The 20919-nt window shown below is 32.7% G+C and overlaps 3 protein-coding genes across 3 annotated transcripts; 1 reads left to right on the forward strand and 2 right to left on the reverse strand.

The window, feature by feature from the left end:
• Positions 1–1821, reverse strand: EBP (ERF protein). The gene is made up of 2 exons (NM_001254494.3): positions 1359–1821; positions 1–1258 (listed from the first exon to the last, which is right to left on the reverse strand). Exons 1-2 carry the CDS (start codon positions 1528–1530, stop codon positions 528–530), a joined length of 903 nt encoding a protein of 300 aa, NP_001241423.1. The 5' UTR covers positions 1531–1821; the 3' UTR covers positions 1–527.
• Positions 1822–6007: 4186 nt separating this feature from the next.
• Positions 6008–7222, forward strand: LOC100527351 (pollen Ole e 1 allergen and extensin family protein). Its single transcript, NM_001251694.2, has 2 exons — positions 6008–6348; positions 6664–7222. Exons 1-2 carry the CDS (start codon positions 6066–6068, stop codon positions 6978–6980), a joined length of 600 nt encoding a protein of 199 aa, NP_001238623.2. The 5' UTR covers positions 6008–6065; the 3' UTR covers positions 6981–7222.
• A 9801-nt stretch (positions 7223–17023) lies between these two features.
• On the reverse strand, positions 17024–19825 carry LOC100802357 (exopolygalacturonase clone GBGE184). Its single transcript, XM_003519708.4, has 4 exons — positions 19467–19825; positions 18824–19144; positions 17881–18390; positions 17024–17469 (listed from the first exon to the last, which is right to left on the reverse strand). Exons 1-4 carry the CDS (start codon positions 19650–19652, stop codon positions 17236–17238), a joined length of 1251 nt encoding a protein of 416 aa, XP_003519756.1. The 5' UTR covers positions 19653–19825; the 3' UTR covers positions 17024–17235.
• Between the last annotated feature and the right edge of the window lie 1094 nt (positions 19826–20919).

Raw genomic sequence — 20919 nt, forward strand, 5'->3', positions numbered from 1 at the left:
CTTTGATCTTAATCCAAACATAGTAAAAACATTTGCAATTTTTGTCGAGACAGTATATTAAATGTTTTTTCCGGCGCGTAACCAAAAATGCTTGGAATATTATTCCCATTGTAGGACCTCACGCGGTAATGCTTGCCCGAGTCATGCTCTTGACTGTTCTCCATCCTCGAATTAGGGATGGAGACGACATTAACATAAACAACAAGTGGTATGAATTAATAGATAAAATTCACCGAAAGAATAATTGGAATTGGAATTCAAATAGACTTGAATATATCCAGTAAAATTACTGTTCAACATACCACCAAAACAAAAAATTACAATTCAACAAAACCAGATGATAGCATAGCACTAACTAATGAGACCATTTCTACCGAAGCACTCAATTTAAATTCCTGTGCATCCCTGCCAAAACGCCAGAGATGTTAGTTTAGTCAGCAGAATGGAGGGAGAAAGCAAAAGCTTTCACAGCATTGACGAAGAAACAAAACACATGCATGAAAAGAACATCCTTGATATATTCCTCGCTAATCGAAACTCCAGAGATCCCCAACCAAGCTTTCCTGAACATTATTCGTCGTGGATTGTCCATCATAGTACGGAATCTGATAAAACTTCATGTAATTTTCGTACGCCATCAGCTCCTCAGAAAGCTCCAGCACTTTGTTCTTTTCTTCTTCAGCTTCAATAACCTCTGTCTCTTTCTCCTTCTTCTCCATTACCGTGCCACCCAAATAACCGTTCCCGTTCTGAACGGACCCCATGAACTCCGTTGTCGAATAAGCACCCTCTGAACCCGACGCTGACCCCGAATTTTCATCAACGGAGACAACCACCGAGTCAGCGTTGACGGCGTCCACGCGGGATGGGAACGCCTCCGCGTGGTTCAGGTCGTAACCGAACTCAAAGTTGAGATTTTTAGGGGCATTGTTGAGATCGCAACGGTACTGTTGCTGGTACAGGGGAGGGTGTTGTGGAGCGAAAGGAAGGGGTGGAATTGGATTACGAGCTTGAATGGAATATTCGTCGTCCTCGTTGGGGAAATTCACCTTAGCCTTTTTGCCTCGGATTTTTCGAGCTTCACGATCGTAGGCTCTCGCGGCTTCTTCTGCGGTGTTAAAGGTGCCCAACCAGACACGAACCCCTTTTCTAGGATCGCGAATCTCCGCGGCCCATTTGCCCCACGGACGCTGCCGAATCCCTCTGTAGAGATTCTTCCTCTGCCTCTTCACCGGCTTATTCTCAACCTGCTCGCTAACTGTTCGAACAAAATCACAGTAGAAAAAGAAAAAAATCTTAACATGTTTAAAAAATTAACAGGGTGAAAATGAGCGAGTGAGTTAGTGAACAAGACTAACCTTTGGGAGGTTGGGACCTTTTGAGAGTGGAGGGTTGTTGGGTAGCGATGTGGGAGTAATCCAAGTCAAAGTCATCGTCTTTGGCGAAGGAGTTTGGCCAGAGCTCGGAGGCCGTGAGGCGGCGGCCTCCACGGCGGGGTATGAAGTCAGCGATGATGGCACCGCCACACATAATGATTAATCTACGTTAAGAAAATGAGTGAGCAAAAGAATGGGTTTTTGTAAGTTGGGTGTGGAATGAGTAGAGTAGAAGTGGGTTGTGAGAAATTTTGGAGAAAGGTTTCAAGAAAGGGTTTTTATCTGTAACAAGTTTGAGAATTGAGAGTGATAGGACGTGAGGAATAAAGAAGGGGTGGAGTGGCTTATGTAGTAGGAAAAAATGGGGAAAGAGTGCGTGACAGATACATTGGGAACCTTCCTTCCTACAATTCGCTTTTGTTTTTGTTTTTACTTTTACTTTGCCCCACCAAATTGTGGCTTGTGTGGTTGGCAAGCAGCCCTCAATATAATATAGAGTCTTCTTAACCGGTGTTTTTAAAATATTAATTAATTTAATAAAAAAATATTTATAGTAAAAATCATAAAAAAAAAACATAAATAATATCATAAATAATCTAAGTTTATACATTTCAATAAAAAAATTATTTTTTAATTTCTAAACCAATCTTCTAATCATTAATTAACATTTACCTATAATATAAAGTCTAGGCTCTACGCACTTATAGGATATTCAGCACATTTTATTAAGACCACTTGCGACCGTGTACAAGCCGCATTTTGAATACATTGCCATAAAATATCTACCTTGTCTTAATTCAACTCAAATTCTATATAGTCGTTCTGCTAACTTTCAAAAAAAAAATCATTTGGTCAAAATGTAAATTTTTTATGAATTAAAAATATAAAAATAATTGTGTGCTTGCATAAAACAAATAATTTTTTTAATTAAAAAATATAATTATTATTTTAATGTTTATTCTTATTTCATAATAAGCGTTTTATCATTATAATTTGGATGAATTAAAATATTTTTTTTACCATTAGTATATAAATATATAATATTGGTGATAGCCAATAGCCATTTTTGGTTACTACTTTCTTTACTCCTCAATTGTAAGTAATAATTAATCTCACTCTCTCCATTTTATAATTGAAATTTCATCTCACAATTGCACATTTTCATTTCTTTATTTAACTTTCTATTTATATTTTTGTTTTAAAAGAAATATAAAGAGATACAAAGTGCCTTTCTTGCCCCTGGTATAGCAGTGGTGATTGTGGAATAATATATATGTAGTAATTGTAGAATTATAGATTTTGTTACATGTATAATTCCATAAGAAAGATATATTTTTTGTATAGTTATATTATCACCCTAGTAATCATTACTAATAGAGTGAATAATTTTAAATAATAAATATATCATATTGTCAATTTTATTATATTAAAAAGGATTTTTAATTGTTTTATTTTCTATTTTAATATTATTTATAATAGTTTTTAGATTTAGATTTTATTTAGTATTATATTGTTCTCATTTTTCTACCCTCGTGAGAAACCAAGTGTGTCTCCTTTTGTACACCTTATAATCTCACATTAAACCAACAAACTTTAGTGATGTCATTTTGTCAAAAGATTAATTGCGCAAGAAGAGAAATTACAAACATCACATTTCCAAAAATTTAGATGGCACCGTCGTGAAGCTTTATTCTCTCACATTCTCGATGTTTTTAACCTTCATTTTTTTTATCACCGTATCCTAACTTAAAATAATCAAACTCTCCATTTATTCATTATAGTATCAAACATCACTTAATTTCAACAAATGTATTTCAAGGAAGCAAAATCTATGACTATTTTTTCACTAGTAACCTCATTAATTATTACTAAAAACAACGAAGAGGAGGGTTAATTAATGAATAACGAGAATAGTAATTGGGTCAAAGAGGAACAAGTCAAACTCAACATGCTGACCAAATGGTTAAAAAAAGGCAAGCCTTAAGAAACTGTCGTGAATAGCTCATATGCTACATGATAGATTTGAAAGAAGAGAGATTTAATAAAGTCACCATAAGCTGTAAACGTCTAGATGTGATGAGAAACTACAAGCACATCGTAAGGCCAACTCGTGGGCAAAATCCACATGTTGGTAGTTTGATTAAAAAGACGTCAAAGAGTTTTTTAGACTTTGAATATTGAGATAGGTTGCTAATAAACATATAGTTAGACTGCATATTTTTCTTTTGTTCTTTTAGCAACATTTGCATGGAGTTCGCAACATCGTGAGTTTATAATTTATCGTGTCGTTACACAATTTAATTATTATTAAAGGAAAACACGTGTTGGTACTCCGACAATAAAGAAGACATCAAAATAGCCTTTTTGACTTTGAATGAAAAAGATTGCTAAATATATAGGGAGTTTGCATTCCTTTTATTTCATTTTAATAATATTGCATGGATTGGCAACGTTTTGAGATTATATTTTATCCTGCCATCCTAACATTTTAGTAATATCAAATAATAAATTATCCTATTACTATATTAATTATTTTGTACCTTTAAATTGGCAGTACTTTCTGATATACTAATTATTAATGTAAAGGGCTTCACATGTGTTCTAAACCCAATCCAAGATTCTGGTCCGAAATGCAGAGCAACAAAGATGGGTCCCTAGCCCAGCCCAAATTTGAACAAGTTGCTCTTACTCGTATCTTGATTTAACCCACAAAGCAACCATCTCTTAAAAATCAGTTTAATTACTATATGGATGATGGATCCCTATTTGTTTTCTATTTAATTGAGTTCCTGAACTTGCTTTTTTTTTAATTAGATCTTTAAACTTGTATTTATTTTTTAATTAGATTTCTACATTAGATACATAATTAAAAAATAAATATAAATTCAAGGACCTATTAAAAATTGTCAAAAAGCTCATAGACTCAATTTAACCTTTAGAATATGAAAAGTGATATTAATATACTGTTTTTTTTAACAAATATCAATTTAACTCACCCCTTCTAATATTTTTTATTGTTTAAAATTTATCAAAAATTATAAAATCATGAATATGACTTATTAATTGAATAAGAAATGGGCTTCATAAATCTTTGTGATTTTTAATAAAGTATAGTTAATAATAAAACATATACTTAAAAATATATGTTAAAAAAATTTTGTTGCAAACATTTTTCTTTAAAATATTTCCAGTAGCTTCAACACTTAGGATCTCACAATTTTTGAACTATTGGTGCGGATGAGCGTTTAAGAAACTCGACTTTGTTTGCATGGTTATAAGCATATTAATTACTTGCACCTATATCTTATATATAAAGAATAGAGAAGCACCATATCTGGCAGATGAGTTAGCACAAACAGCTCATGTTAGGATGGACTCTTGAAAGAATCGGGCGAATTTATGATGGACCCATAAATTATTAGTTCATAAACAACTAGTCTTATTTGGTATGATCGATAATCTTTATTATTTTAGTTCTTTTCTTCAAACATTGTATAGAATTTGATTGTAAATATGTAGCCCATAAGAAATTTGGATTAACATACTTACTTTTACACCTGGACTCAATAGACTTTGATTCAACGTGGTCCATCTTATCACCTCTACCTAAGGATTGATATGAATAAATTAAAATAAGTTATCTTTATCGAGTAAAGGTGAGAGTTGTCTCTCCCTATACACACTATTTTAGTTACATCATTACTTTTTAGTTGATGTGGATCTTTAATATGCATTCCTCATGTGAATTGGACATTTCAAGCATGAAACTTACAAGAACATACATTTGTGGGTCGGATAATAGATACAATAATAATCTTACAACATTCGTTAAAATAGACTATAAGTTATGAGTGTAACTCAAAATTACAAAATTAATTTATAAGATAAAAGCTGCCTATTTATATACACTATGTTGTCCTTGACATAGGTCTACTTGAGATCTCCAAGATAACTCCCATAATTTCACATTAAGTACATTAGTCTCTGGCAAATATTCTTGCCGTAGGCAGCAAATTTTTTTATTTCTGGCTTTGTACTTTTTAACCACTTCTGGCTTTGTATTTGTACTCTACGTTCACATGGCACTATATTGCCTGACTTTTGAACATATATACATATTGTATGATGCCAAGTTATTCATCATGGTAAATAAGATGTCGATCAGTAGTCCTACGTTTATGAAAACATGCTTACCTAAGAATTTATCCATATGCAATCCAATACGGTATGTAAAATCCGAATCGTGCCAATTAACTTTCAGTTTTATAGAAAATTTCATATTTTTTAAGTGTATACACTTATTTTCGGGTGCAACGTGTTCTCCATTAAATAGGTGACCCAGTCATATATTCATGTATTTAAACTTTTTCATGAAAGGAAACACTCTGCAAATGTAATCCAATGCCCTGTACAGTATCTATAGATGTGAAAATCACGTTCTAGGCCACTCAGGACATGCTATTGACCATGAATTTTGTGGTTTCGAAGTCCTTAACGTGCTACCAACTATCTCGCTGAATCCAATGATTCATATTCATATATTATTACAATATACCCCTTAATTTCCATAATGCATTGTGAGCTTGTTAGAAAGTGATTAGACTATAAATACCCAAGGCATCCGGTGAATTGGGTACCTCATCACTACTTTGAAGCATTTCTTTGTACTCCTTCACAAAACCATTATAAATGGCTTTCCTTCGATCTACCTTGGCAACCTCAATGGTTCTTTTAGCAATGCTATCCATTGCCTCCGCAACTGACTATTATGGATATGGTCCAACACCAAAGCTTGAGAACCCCAAACCCAAAACAGATCACAAATTTGACGACAAACCACACCCTACAGAACCAGATTATTATGCAGTGCCCAAATCAAAAGGAAACGATGAACTACATCTGCTTCCCACAATCATTGGTGTCCAAGGAGTTGTTTTATGTAAATCAGGCTCCAATTATTCCCCAATTCAAGGTAATTTTTTCATTGATGTAATTACCCTATGTATTTTTTTACAACATTTCTCATGGCCTATGTTGTTAATAGATGTTTATTTTCATTCTTTGAAATCAAAACTAATTAATTTGCTACCTCTTTTAATTTTTAGATACATAAATTATTTTTTACTTAAATATTTTCTCTTTAAATATTCATGAGAAATAATTAAGTTAATAGAGAGATAAGTAAAGATGATTTTAAAATAGTTGAAAGAAAATTGTAATTAGAAAGGGAAGGAGCAGGTAAGTTTGGACTTTGGTGATGTATATTTGGTTTGTTTGAGGGGTGTAGGAGCCGTGGCACGAGTTACATGTGGATGTGAGGATGAGCAGGGGTACGATACAGGTCCTACATCAGTGTTGAGTCATGTGACAGATAGTAAAGGTTATTTCTTGGCCACATTGTCATTTGGATCTAAATTGAAGATCACTGAGTGCAAGGCATACTTGGAGACTTCTCCATTGGAAACATGTAAAGTTCCCACCGATGTCAACTACGGGATCAGTGGTGCTCGCCTCTCTTCTTATCGCCTCCTTCAAAATAACATCAAATTGTACTCTGTGGGGCCTTTCTTCTGCACCTCCCAACCACTCCCTAACGGTTATTAATGAAGAGCACCTTCTCTATGGCGTTCGTTGAAATGGCTGCAAAGTGAAAATGATGATTTTATTCTATTTCTATTTGTTGTGTTTTTTTTTTCTTCTGATATTCTTTTGTCAAGTGTTGATTTCATATGTAATTCATTGGCACGAAGAATTGATTAAGCCTCCTTGCCCTTTAATAGATTTAAGTTTTAATATGTTGTTATGATATTGGTACCTAAACCAAAATAAGGTTCTCTGTCTTGTTTAGTTTTCTGTTTCCCATAATTTAGTCCCTGTTGGAATTCAAACCCTAAGACATCTAATACAATTGCCCGTAAGATTGAGATCTCATTTAATGAGAAACATATCAAATATATATTTAGAATTTTTTTTTATATATTTTATAAATACTCTGATTCACAAGGATCATGATTAAGAATTTTTGGATGCCTTTCTTGAAAAAGAAGTTACAAATAATCAACTATTGTTACTCGAAACTTTAGTGAAACCTTGATTTAATATCCCATTTTTGTTTTTTTGTTTTTGAAAAAACACTGATAGAATAAAGGGTTTCTTCAAACAAGACCCAAAGCTTCTATAGCTTCCATGTTTTATCTTTGAGTGGTCCTAAAAACATAAGAAGAAATGCTCGATTAACTTGTAAATCACATTTTTTTTTTAATTTGTTTTATTTACATCTGTTATTAACTTCGTCCCAAACATTCTAAGACTTTAAATGATTTTTGCTTTTTAAAGTAGTTGAGAACTTTTCTTTATTTTCATCCATTTAGGGGGAAAAAAAATCTTGCACCTGTTCTCAATCAATCTCGAAGAAGGAAAAACTTAACAACATATATAGAGGGAATTTGGTCTAATGGAAACTATGACTACAAACTGTAAAATGACATACATGTTGTTGGAAGTGTTTCAAAATCAAGAGTTTTCTAAGGAAGGGCAAATCTCGTTCACTATTAGAATTTACCTATCACATGCAAATTTCCCTACAATTTTTTATTTTATTTTTTTCGAAAATTCACAAAAAACATGTTTCGTGTATTGTTTCACATGCAGGAAATTCTATTGTGGATAGCAAGTTTCTTATGGATTTCAAGATAACGATTTTTGAAAAATAATTAACAATAAAAATGAAACAATAGATATATAAAATATGGATTTGCAAACTTACACACGATTTTTTTAAATATATGAATGCATTAACAATTTATAATGAGAAATCAACTTAAAATATATCAATGATGTAGTTTTTTAACTCACTCATACAAACAACACAAGCATGTATACATTAGTAAATACTTACAGCATTTGTTAACATATACATACTTTTTTTTTAATATAAACGCATTAAAAAACTATATTTAAAGATTCAGTTAAAATACATCAATCAACAGTATAACTTACTAACATACAAGTACTAAAAAAATAAGTGTGTATGTTTAGAAATCCCTATAAAATAATAGCTAAATATTTTTATTTCCTTATTAAAATGTGTATTAATAATATTTTAATGTTTTCACATTCATTATATGACATAAAAATATTTAAATGTATATTGTTAGCCTTCTTGAAATTAATAATCACCAGCACAAATTTATATATGCACAAAAAAATACCGACGTGGGTTCAAAACAAGTAAAGTAAGTAATTAATAAAAGAAAAAAGAAAAATACAACATTATGATAGTTTGAAATGAAAAATAGGGGGAAAAAAATGAGACATACATTCTTAATTTTTTTTTTTACAGCAGACATACATTCTCAATTAAACCTTTGGCTTTTCTTTTCATTTTCTAAATATAAGATAGAATTAGCTAGCAATGCTATAGATTAAAAAAATAGGAAAAAAAATACAACATTATTGTTTGAAATGAAAAATAGGGAGAAAAAAAATGAACACTCTATAACCCATATATATTTTAATAAAATTATCTATATTTGTGTCAATATTTTATATTTTTGTATTTCCTCTCTTATTTTCAAGATAAATAAATACACTCTTATTTTTATGTTAATATCCCTCACTTATTTTTATGTGAAGATAAATAAATATATTTTTTATTTTAATATTTATACCTCTTATTTTATGTGTTTGAATCCATTATTTTTTTCTCACTTTCTTACATGTTTATTATTATTTTATTACATATTGATTTGAAAGTCTAGTTTTATCTTTTCTCTAATAAAGTCAATGTTGCTTATCTCATACATTTCATTTCTCACTCTCTTTATTTTCTTTTCACACATTTTTCTTCCTTTTACGACTCTTGGTTCCTTTGACAATGCTTTGTTCCTATTTTACATTGTGTGAGTAAGTTATAGCTTGATTCACCACTTTTTCTCATAGACACATCTTGATTAAGCATGACAACTCTTATTTGAAATTTGTGATTTTAACATTTGTCATAATTTTTATATATATGATAATTTTTATTAGATTTTTTTAAAATACATTTTCTCTCCATTGATCCGGATCCTTGATCTGCCACTGCATTCAAAATACACACGATGTTTTAAGAGTTTAACTTTTGAAAATTAACATGATGTTTTAAGAGTTTAAGTTATGTTTTTGATATATGAAAATACAATATTCCTTTTCGAATTAATATCCGTCTTTGAATGGGTGGAACCTATTAATGCAATGAAGTTCAAGGCAGTGGCACTGACTGACTGAGTTGAGCAGAGTGGAGGGGTGCAGTTGGGTTAACATACGTTGAAAATGGCTATTTAAAACCTGAGGTTTGGGTCAAGTTGCAAGATTATGATGAAATTTCGTGGACGAAAAGGAAAGTATGAAAAAGAGTGTATTGGTATTCAAATTGTATGAAACTATAACAATCTCTTTATCTCTCTTTTTATTACATGCATCACTCGTCTTATATATTTACACTTCTTTGGAATATAAATTGTTGTCAAACTTTATTGTACAAACAGCATAATTCAACTTTAAATTGATAATACGAAAGAGTGTGTATTAATTGTTGGTCCTTCTCAACAGATTTTACGAATGAAACACGACAATAAATGGTTGCGAGGATCGAGCTCAGCCATCGAAATGATATATCAGAGTTAAAAAGTAGACCTTATAAAGGCTAACTTTGATACAAATATCTCCCACAGCTATACGTATTTTAAGCGGAGTGTAACATATATATATACACTTAACATGAAATAGCTAGGTATCCTATGCTGGCAAAGTGTTAACCAAGTAATAACAAACGTAAAAAAAGTTGGGTCCTGAAGTTTTAGACATTTATTTCTCATGTACATGGGTATATATAAACATTAAACAGGTTGCAACCCCGGCCCCAGTAATGGGATTGTTTTGTTTTAAATCCATAATAGATAGGACAAAACAAAACCACCCAGAAAAAAGGATGGCCAGTGTTAAATGACCCAAGTGTTAGTAGAGCCATTTGATTTTTATTAGTAGGATTCAAATAGAAAATGAGACAAGGCAGAAAACATTAGTTCACAAGATTGCTAAGTATGTGTAAAAACAGTTGTTTTTACCTTCAAACATATGGCTCAAAACCAATAACATCGGTGAGGGATACCCCAAACATCCTCTTCTTAAAAAAGTCATGGGAATTTTTAGGATTCCATGGAGGAAGAGCATATACCCATGAAGGGAAGAAGAGACAGTCCCTTTTGCTTGTAGAAAACAGGAAGCCTTGAAACCACCATGGAAAGTTCAGCCAATCCATTAAACATAGTCACAACAACACTATAGAACAATTTACCCACATGTATGCCTCCATGAGTCACCAAATCTCTGTGCATATCAGTTCGGAAGAAATTGGTCATGGCCATAATTGCCAATACAACAAGCTGAAAGGAGGGGAAAGTTGTTAAATAAGACAATAATAGCATTAGATGATAAAACAATAAAATGAAACTTGCTAATCCTACTTGGCAAAGCTTTAAGGTGTAGACAATATTTTCTGGATAAGCAAGCTTTTAACAGCTCCGATTTTCCCACTCCATACTCTCTGGTTGTCAATGCAGCTGGGTGGCTTAGTCAAATTCGGCAGCAAGTTTTTGATCAAGGCTTCTCCCAAGACATAATTTTCAAGGTCAGAATTAAACTGTTAATACTAACTTATACTATTGTAGACAGAATAAACGCAAGGACACTTCTTGCAAAAAAATGGGCCATACCTTTCCTCTCAAGACATTTAAAACCCCATTAATTCGAAAAATTCAAGCATGTTGTTCACACTCACAGGGACCCTGACTACAATGTTTTTTTTGTCAGAAATAATTTTATATATGGCACAAGCAGTGCATCAAAGTACAATAACATAAATAATAGCACCCACCATCCATAAAGTGCCAACATACACTACCCATCCGTCATTTACTGCCAGCAAATAAAGCCACTCCAAAGCGCACCTAACTAACAACATAAGAGCAATGATCTTAACCTATACAACAGCCAATTTAGACTTATGAAGTGCTACAGGGTCATGAATGAATTAACTATTACTGTACAAGTGTTTCAATATTTCCTTCATATAAGCTTCACCTCCCAAGCGTGAAATAATCTGAGCAGCCCCTCCCCATGTGGTACCGATGTCAATGACCCTTGCATATACAACCAATAAACTATCCATGCAGCCCTTATGACAACAAACCGTGGTCTCCGTCCATAATGCAAACACCTTGTATTGGCAGTACACTTGGTTAAAGGGATAATTCAAATCCTTTCCTATACCAGTGAGCCACGACCATGACAAAAACAAGATCAGATGCACCCATTTACATGCTTCTCAAAATACTTTCCTTTGAAAATACAATCATTTCTATAAGGCCACAAACACCAAATACCAGGCACACCATACAATTGTCCACCTTTCTATAAAATGCTTAAGATTGCAAGTCTCAGTGTCATAAAAAATCCATTAGTGCTGGCTGCATGGGTGAGATGAGTGTGGTTCCTTTGAGAATGTGAACATATTGCTTGAGTGACATAATTTGAAATTTGAAAGCCGTTGAGCTATCCAAACCAGGGGATATTTGATAGTAACAGAGCAACACCAGAAGAAGAAATAGAGAAAGCAGCAGACATGAACACAGGGGTACAAACAGCAAAACCAAAAAGGAAGGTTACCAGGCCCGCGTATCTCAGAGATTATGCTTGAGGAAGGAATTACAAATGATGAGGAGCTGAGCTGGCAGCACAGGATTTGCTAGATCACAATGTCTTTTGTTAGGAAGCATCGAGAATCAAATTCCGTTATGCAGATATTCCTGCAAATCTGGATAATTACATGTAGCAATTGGCATTATAAATATATGTAAATAACTAGCAAATGAATAAGAACAATTACGCTCCTTCTTCCTCATTCTCGTGATTCTTTCTCTGCCCTTTTCTTCTTTCTGGGAGGCCTCTGGCCCTCGAAGCCAGCACTCGAGCACGAGTCTCGTACCAATATTTCATCGATGAAAAGAGCTTTAGCTGATCCCAACCAGCATCCATGTATTTACAAATTTATAATTATTAAAGAATATGACATATAATCAATTTTCTGGTGATTAAACAATATACACTTCAAGTTTGAAATCAGGTTAATTTTACCTGTTGTAACACATTTCCTTTGTCCACCAGAGTTTCCTCTTAACATTGCATTTCCTACAACGTATCAGTGCAAATCTCTAGTCCCAAAATCTGGAAATGAAACAAGAGACTTTCAAACAAAATATTACGATCAATTCGTGAAGATCAATGATGGCTTTTAAATTATAAATTTTACCCATAGGACATAATCTGTTATCAAATTTGCCTTATAGCCTTCAGATGCTATAGCCTGAGCATTGAGTCAAAAGAACAACCACTTAATTATCAGACATTTCTATATTGTATGGAAAAGAAATATATGGTGCACTTGATTTCAACATAACTAACTGCCACTGTAACTGAGATTAGAAATAGCTGTTCTGTTTGCAGTGATCACCTACAATTGGTGAGAAATTTTGAAATAAATAGCAAGCAGTAGAAGAATGGAATCTCGAAAAACAAACAGCTATTGATATTAAAAGGTTGTCATGTTTTTATCTCCCTTGGGTTTGAAAGGTTACCAGCTATTCAACAATATAATAGGAGGGACAACAGATGCATGTATATCCCCCACAAAATAAATATGTGGATCATGCTTGATATTTGCCTCTTTTTCTTCTGGCCAATTCCACTAATAAAAGTTTGCAATGCCAAACGTATTATACACAATCAAAAGTTAATTTTCATCTAAAATGCCAGTCTTTGTTTTCAATATTGAATTCAGTGTGTAAGCATAAAGAGATCCAACTCCTTGGACTCTTGGCAAGAAGGCCAAGGTTTCTCTAAGTGTCATTCATCCAGATGCAGACATTTTGATGGACCAGCAGTTCTTTGGGGTACAAGCTCATTCTTCGCCTGGTCATTATAAGTTACCTTTCTAGAGAAGTAATCACGAAGTTGTACTAGCTAGAGCTTTTATTAGGTACGAAATTAGCTAGAGCTTTAAAGATAAGAAAATAGAGCTAAAAACATGAAAACATTGTTAAACAAAATATACTTTTCCCCAATGCTCTAACCTTTAATTATGGATCAAGTTTCCAGCCAAGGCCAACAGGAGTGTGTTTTTCCCAGAACTTGTAGGGCCAAAAAGCAATGTCATTCAGGAGAAAAGCAAATGGAAAAACAAGTTAGATGCATTGGTTCCAAAGGTCCTATAGCTAATTATGGTTTTGTCCTCCAATGAGAGATTAATCAATACAACACCATTAGAGTTGGTACCAGTCAGGCTTCCACTAACATGCTGGAGAATGTTTATATGTTGTTTTGTACTTGGAAGTATATGAAGATAGTTCAACATACCCTTTAACAACAAAAGTGAAACCAAATTGACAAGTTAAAATCTCCTTCCGTAAGATCATTTACCAAGTTCTACTATTATATACCACTATATTTTTTTCATTTTACCGAACATTTATTAGCTAGTAATTCCCTCAAAAACAGAATGGTGAAATGCTCCTCTACAACAAAGTTGGCCAAGACAATCTAAATCCTTATTATTTGAATGCAATGAAAACTGAACTGTAGCACAAGAAATGCCACTATCCAGTATAAAAGAGTCTGATATAAAGAATATACCAAACTAAATAAATAAAAAAGAAGTAAAAACCTCCAACTAAAGGAGCAATACTTAAAGATATATAGATAAACCCCACAGTGCATAAAAGAAGCTAATACTTGCAAAATCATTACAATATAAAAGAAGCAAAGATTCCTTAAGAGGAGTTAAGGCTAATCAAGTGTCTTCCCGAAATTAAATTGATTTATCTTACAATCAAATTGAAATTGTTCTAACTTCTCATTTTCTTAAAGTAGGGTCATCATTCATCAAAGGCTCTTACCGTCATCGAAAATCCCATCGGGATTAAAATTTGGAAATTAAGAATTCAATTCATCTTGAAATTGAATTCACTAATAAGAGTCACCGATCCCGATTCAAAATTTTGAACAAAAATTCAGTCAGATTGAATATTGCATCAAATACTGCATTTGGCATCATCAAGAGTCATCAAATATCCTATCTGGAATTAAAATTTCGAAATAAAGAATTCAATTCATCTTTAATAGGGTCGTTTGGGAATTCATATAGAATTCAAAATTTCGATCAAAATTATAAACAAATACACGTCATAGTTCCAATAAGGATCCTGACTGGCTATTCCAATTAGGGTCATTGAGGATTGAGGGTCATTTTGAATTCATAAAGAATTCAAATTTGTTCAAAATTATGAACAAAATTCACATTATAATTTCGATTAACATCATCAAGAGTCATTGAATCATAATGAATTTTAAAATAAAGAAATTGTACTTGCTATTGAATTTAGGATCAATGAATTCACCAAAATTTATAACAGAAAATCAGTTCTCTTTACCAGAAAATTAATGGTCATAAAGAATTCATAATAAATAGTTTATTCTTGTCACACAATTTAAGATTATCGAAGGTCATTAATTCATAATTATGTAGACAATGTGGAAATTTTGTTTGTCCGATTTTATTGCAAATTATATGTGCATCGGAAATTGTTAGTGTGTTACAAGCACTCTTTAAAAAGAAAAATGCATTTTAAAACGCACAATACAACACAAATAAAGAAAATAGAGAACAGATGCCTTAACCAAGACTCATCCAAATCCAATCTTCAGATACATTCAAATGAAGAGCTTTAATTTATGACTGGAGCCTGTGATTTTCTTATAAGCACTTTTCAGTTTTCACAAGCTTTTATGATGCAAGATCTTGTGAGATGAACATATTTGATGGCGTACTTCATTAAGCAGTTTAACAAAATGCAATGCACCCTCTATTTATAGATAGACCAAGCACCTTCGATTACCAAATTATCAACGACGTTGTCACAGGTCACTTGCAGTTACGATATCTCAATTCAAATGCACGTGTAATTGGCATATACTTTCAACTAGCGTAGAACACTTGCAAGTTAAAAGAAAGTTAGTTCGTATTCAAATTAAAAAATGGGGTTGTCTAACTTACCACAAGTAAAGATTTGTTAATTCATTGACAAGTATACCAATGTCATAAGTAATAAAATTAAAATGAAAGTTAAGTGTCAAATCCATGGGAGTCATTGGTTGTACTTAAGTTGCAAACTCAATTATTAAGCAAGAAATTAGAAAAAGTAGAAGGGATAGGAAATTATAAATGTGAAATTTGGAGTAAGAGAAGGAAAAAAAAAAGATAACACTAAAAATAAACAATGATTAAAATGAATGTTGGGACTTAACATGCCAAAACTACTAGTAATGCAATGTTAGAAATTTTCTCTATCTAATGAAATCCTTATTTCTAGTCACATCTACTAAGACATTATATCTTTGATTTTCCGCACGAAGAGTCTAGTTTATTTATTATTTTTTTCAAATTTCTTTGCAAAGATAAAACTAATAAATCACATTAAGATAAGAGATGCAAAATTTGGGCAAAACAAATATCAATCTATTTCTAGCAATGAATTTATTTAAATACATTTTTCCAGTTCTTTTATAAAATAATCATTTTTCAATGTATTACTGTTTAAATATTATATGGATGATCAAGCCATACCATAATAATAGAAAAGCATGTAGAAAAATAATAGAAATAAAATTACATTAAGTAAATAATAGACAAAGTTACATTAGAGTTTGGCATGCCAGGCTCCTACCTATAGGAGTTTAACCTCTCATAAACATGAGAGACTTTACACTTCAGGGACTAAGGTGAATGGAAGAAAGGACGGTATGACTAAAAGAAAGAAAGGGAGGAATGACTAAAGTAGCTTATGCTTCCTTATGCTTCCTACTTCTTTTATAGACCTAAAGTAGTTTATTTTTTTTCACACTTTGTCCTTAGTGTGGGTTTTCGAGTTAAGCGCGTATTTGAGTTTTCTTGTAAGTCTTCTTTGCGCTTAGCCTGGATTGCGTGCTAAACGAGAATACGTGTTAAGTCTGGATTGCGCGTTAAGCAAGCTGTCCAATTTTTCCAACTTTTTTTCAAGACTTTTTCTTCAATTTTTGCATCAATTTTCCTCTAAAGCACTTGAAATCTTCTTCTTTTGACTTCTGTTAATAAATAATTACAAAGTGAAGAAATTACAATCATTATTAATTAAAATTAACTATTAAATTAACTCAAATTTCACAATTATTAAAATACAACCATCTTTATGTACATACAGAATTGCACCAATCGTCTAATACATACTACCACATTTTTACTACTTGGGGTCGGTTAGACAACCACTACTCGGTATTACATGTCTCATTTTATATGTACACACTTCTTTGGAGTGTAAATTGTTGTCAAACTTTATTGTACAAATAGCATAATTCAACTTTAAAGATTATACGAAAGAGTGTGTACTAATGGTTGGTCCTTTTCAAAAGATTTTACGAACGAAAGAGGACAATAAATGGTTACGAATCGAGCTCAGCCATCGAAATGATAAATCAGAGTTAAAAAGAAGACCTTATAAAGGCCAGTATAACTTTGATACTAATATTTCCGACAGCTATACATCTTTTAAGCGGAGGGTAACATATATACACTTAACATGAAATAGCTAGTCATCCTACGCTTACAAAGTGGTAACCAAGTAATAACATAAAAAAATTGGGTCCTGAATCCTGATAGTTTTAATATATATATATATATATTAAACAGGTGGCAGCCCCGGTCGAAAGAGTTCCCCCCAAAAAAATTTAATTAGCAAGCTGGTGGGTTAAGTATCCCTCCAAAAACAGCTTTAGCATTGGAGCAAGAGGATACAAAAGTTGTATTGTGAGGACCGCCAGAATAAGCCAAATCTACATCGGCTATCTCAACACCCTCGCAGGGGTTGCTTGTGCTGCATTGCAGGGACACTGCAATGTTTGAGACTGTAGTTCCTTGTATCTTACGGAAATGAATATTGCTGATCTTCCACACCGAAGTTGATGGCTGAACATTTACATGCATACATTTGTAGACATCATAGTTAGATATATAAGAACAAGGGTACAGGAGTTTCACTCAGAATTAAAACCTGTTATACATAAAAAGTTCATAACTCTGCTGATAAATAAAATTGCATGGCTAAAAGTTACGCTTGAGAGTTTATTTTTTGCTTTTAATTTTTGAAAATAATTTTTATTTTCAAAATTTTAAAATTTAGAAAACATCTATCGAAAAAAATATTACTATCATATTTTTATTTCTTCAGAAAATTAAAAGTCGAAAATATAAATATGTTGTTTTCAGTTTTAGAATTATTCTTTAAAATGTTTTTATTTCTAAATTTAAATAAGCATATTTTATATTTTCTTTAAAAATAAAAAAACACTCCAACTAAATGTCATCGAAGTTGCTTACCGTTGTCTTCTTGTTGGAGCCATAACTCTGGTCAATAATGATAGGATTCTGAACACCCTTCATGATGAGACCTTCATAGGTAATGTTCGTAGCTTCCGCCGGCACTGTCCCCATCCACGTTTTGATTCTGGCACCGTTGGTCGTATTCACGAACGTGCAATTCGTAACGCTGATGCCGTTCACGCTTCGCTCCTCTGGCCTCTTACCAAGGCTTCCGACGCTGATGCCATGACCGGGGCCGCAGGTGATGTTGGTGATGGCAATGTTGGTGGTGCTGTGTCCGATGGAAATGCAGTCATCGCCGGTTCCGATAACGCTGTCGAAAACCTTGATACTGTCGCTCGAGCTTATGTGCATGCCGTCTGTGTTCGGACTGTTCCCCGGCGCTGTTATGTTGATGTTTGACAGTGAAAAGTTGCTGCATCCGTGAATGTGGAAGTGGAACTGCATGCTGTTCAACGAGGTGATGTCCGTCACTATGGAATTGTTAACCTTGGCGAATTTCAGAGACTGCATGCATTTACAAACTTGTCACTTGTCGCTGAAACCTTGCCAATATATTCATTCTCTCCAAAGCTTATTCGTTCAAAATAATTTTTTCTATCACTCAAAACTCGAAAGTTTAGACTTTAGAGTATTAAGAGTAAAATCTTTTGAATAAAAAAACATAATTTAAAAAAGAAACTTTATTAAAAGTAGTGAATTGATTACGTTGATAAAAAATAGTTATCACTAAAGTTAATTCATACCTGCACCTATAGCATAATAATTCAAATTTTGTTGTTGTTTCTTTATCTTGATTAAAGAAAACTTAATTTTGCCTTTGGTCTAGGTAAATAATCAAAAGAAACTCTTTGCAATTTTATGCTTGTCATAAAAGAAAAAGTGTATTCAAAATCATCTATTTACTAATATGGAGTTGCAAATTTAAGAATATGCTTACAGCTGGAAGGGGAGCACAATCGCCTTTGGTCTTGGCGCAGTCGTTATATGGCCAACTAGCGGCTCCTTGGCCATCAAAAACTCCATTGCCAGTCAACACAAGGCCGTCAATGTCTAGAAAGCTGAACCATTCTGGAGTCACATACTCAGATGGATCTGTGTTCGCTTTAACAGTTCCTATAACTTCAACAATTATAGGTTTTGGGCTGGTACATGGCCCTGCAAACATAGTTTGTGCTGCACGAAATGTTCCCGCTGGGATCAAAACCTTTGCCTGAGTAGTACTGTTTTTGCATGCTTCTCCCCATGCAGCCCTAAATGCCTGCATACATATACATATATATATATATATATATATATATATATATATATATATATATATATATATATATATATCATAGAATATCATTCATTAAATATGTCTTCCTTGACTTTATGATCTTGTTTGTGAGTTTCAATATTCATTTATGTTCATCATATATATTTTAATTAGTTCTTTATGTACGTAACAATCTCAATTTCCCTCCATTATTTCAATCAATAGTTTGATTATCAATTGTCCACGTATATGTAGGTATTTATGCATATAGTTTGGAAGGAATTCTGCATCTAGCTAGGAAGATAATGAAATAAATTAAACTCACATCAATATTGTCAGTCTGGTCATCTGCCACAGCACCGAATTTCGTCACATCAAAAATTGCAGGACCATTATTTGGAACTGGAAGGAGGAGGCTACGGCGATTCTCAACGCCACGCGAAGATGCACCTATCAAGGTGCAAGAGAGGAGAGCAGCCCCTAAGAGAAAAAGGGCCCTCGCCGTAGCCATGGTGATTACCAACTTTAACCTCAACAACACGAAATGTTAAAGTTTTAAATCACAGCTTGTGGCTTGATATTATGCTGTTATTGCCGCGTACTGCGATTTAAAAGCTATGTTCTATGTTTCTGGACGAGTTAATTAACGTGACTTGAAATATTTTATATACAAGAGAACTTACCTCATGCTCCGCCAATGAAATCTTTCTTTGGCGACTTTAGCCCAATTAATCGGGATATTACAGTGGAAGTTCTTAATTTGGTTTTAGCTTTTCTCTATATTTAGTATTGCCTTCCTCCACATTTAGCTACACAATTATCAATCTGCTCAACAAAAAGCTTAAATAATTAGCGTGCATAACTAGCATGACCTCTATACATTATATAAGGTTGACTTTATATTGTGATGAAAGGAGAAGATTAAAGATCGTGAATTCGAATCATCTGTTAACAAAGTAACATTTAACGACTACCATTTGTTGGTAAATAAATGTTATGTCACTGATTATATAATATTGCAAAACACACACAATAAATATATATATTTTATTCACCCATGGATTCAAGTGTAATTGTGTTGAATCTTTTCCAAAAGGGAGAAAGTGCATAACTGATCTCTTAGGTTGTGATTATATATGGAAATAAAAATAATTAAGTAATTAATTACATAGATAAAAAGATGTAAACATGTACAGAAAATTAACCGGAATGGATCATCTTAATGCTTATCCTGAAAATCCTTGAAAGACATGCAGCAATATCGGAATAGGAGAAGGAAGGAACTGGCATAAATTTGGTGATATATTCTTATTAATTTGTTCATTCCCAAGCAGATTGTGATGAGATGCTAGAGGATGCCAATGATACATAAGTGGATGAGCAAGACATCTATAGTTCTATTTATGAATTATTTTTTTACAAACACTTTTGAATGTTAAAAATGCTAAGTTTTGAACGAGAGACCTTTAAATCACTATATTACAAAATTCAATGATCAATTTCTTATTTAAAAATTAAAAATTATTTTTGAAATAAATGTTTTAAAAACAAAAAAAAAAGCAATTGAAAAATATCTTTCTATTTTCATATTATTCAACTCTTCTCCACTAAAAAAAATAACAATTAACATTTATCAATAAAAAAATTATACTATATATGCCATATGTTCTTCTGTGGGAGAGATAGGTCGACCAGTTCTTTTATTGGACTGCTCTTGGTCGACATTGTGATTGTCAAATAGTTGAAGCATGAGTTCATCTCATCCTCGAATAGCTCTA

This window comes from Glycine max, chromosome 2 (genome assembly GCF_000004515.6).
Source record: "Glycine max cultivar Williams 82 chromosome 2, Glycine_max_v4.0, whole genome shotgun sequence".
Lineage (NCBI taxonomy): Eukaryota > Viridiplantae > Streptophyta > Magnoliopsida > Fabales > Fabaceae > Glycine > Glycine max.

Excerpts from the sequence above, each read along its gene's own strand:
- EBP (NM_001254494.3), bottom strand. The coding sequence starts at position 1,530 with ATGTGTGGCGGTGCCATCATCGCTGACTTCATACCCCGCCGTGGAGGC. Across the intron at positions 1,259-1,358 it reads AAGGTCCCAACCTCCCAAAG|TTAGCGAGCAGGTTGAGAAT; the intron begins GTTAGTCTTGTT and ends TTGTTCGAACAG.
- LOC100527351 (NM_001251694.2), top strand. The coding sequence starts at position 6,066 with ATGGCTTTCCTTCGATCTACCTTGGCAACCTCAATGGTTCTTTTAGCA. Across the intron at positions 6,349-6,663 it reads CAATTATTCCCCAATTCAAG|GAGCCGTGGCACGAGTTACA; the intron begins GTAATTTTTTCA and ends TGAGGGGTGTAG.
- LOC100802357 (XM_003519708.4), bottom strand. The coding sequence starts at position 19,652 with ATGGCTACGGCGAGGGCCCTTTTTCTCTTAGGGGCTGCTCTCCTCTCT. Across the intron at positions 19,145-19,466 it reads ACCAGACTGACAATATTGAT|GCATTTAGGGCTGCATGGGG; the intron begins GTGAGTTTAATT and ends ATATGTATGCAG. Across the intron at positions 17,470-17,880 it reads GCTCCAACAAGAAGACAACG|CCATCAACTTCGGTGTGGAA; the intron begins GTAAGCAACTTC and ends GTAAATGTTCAG.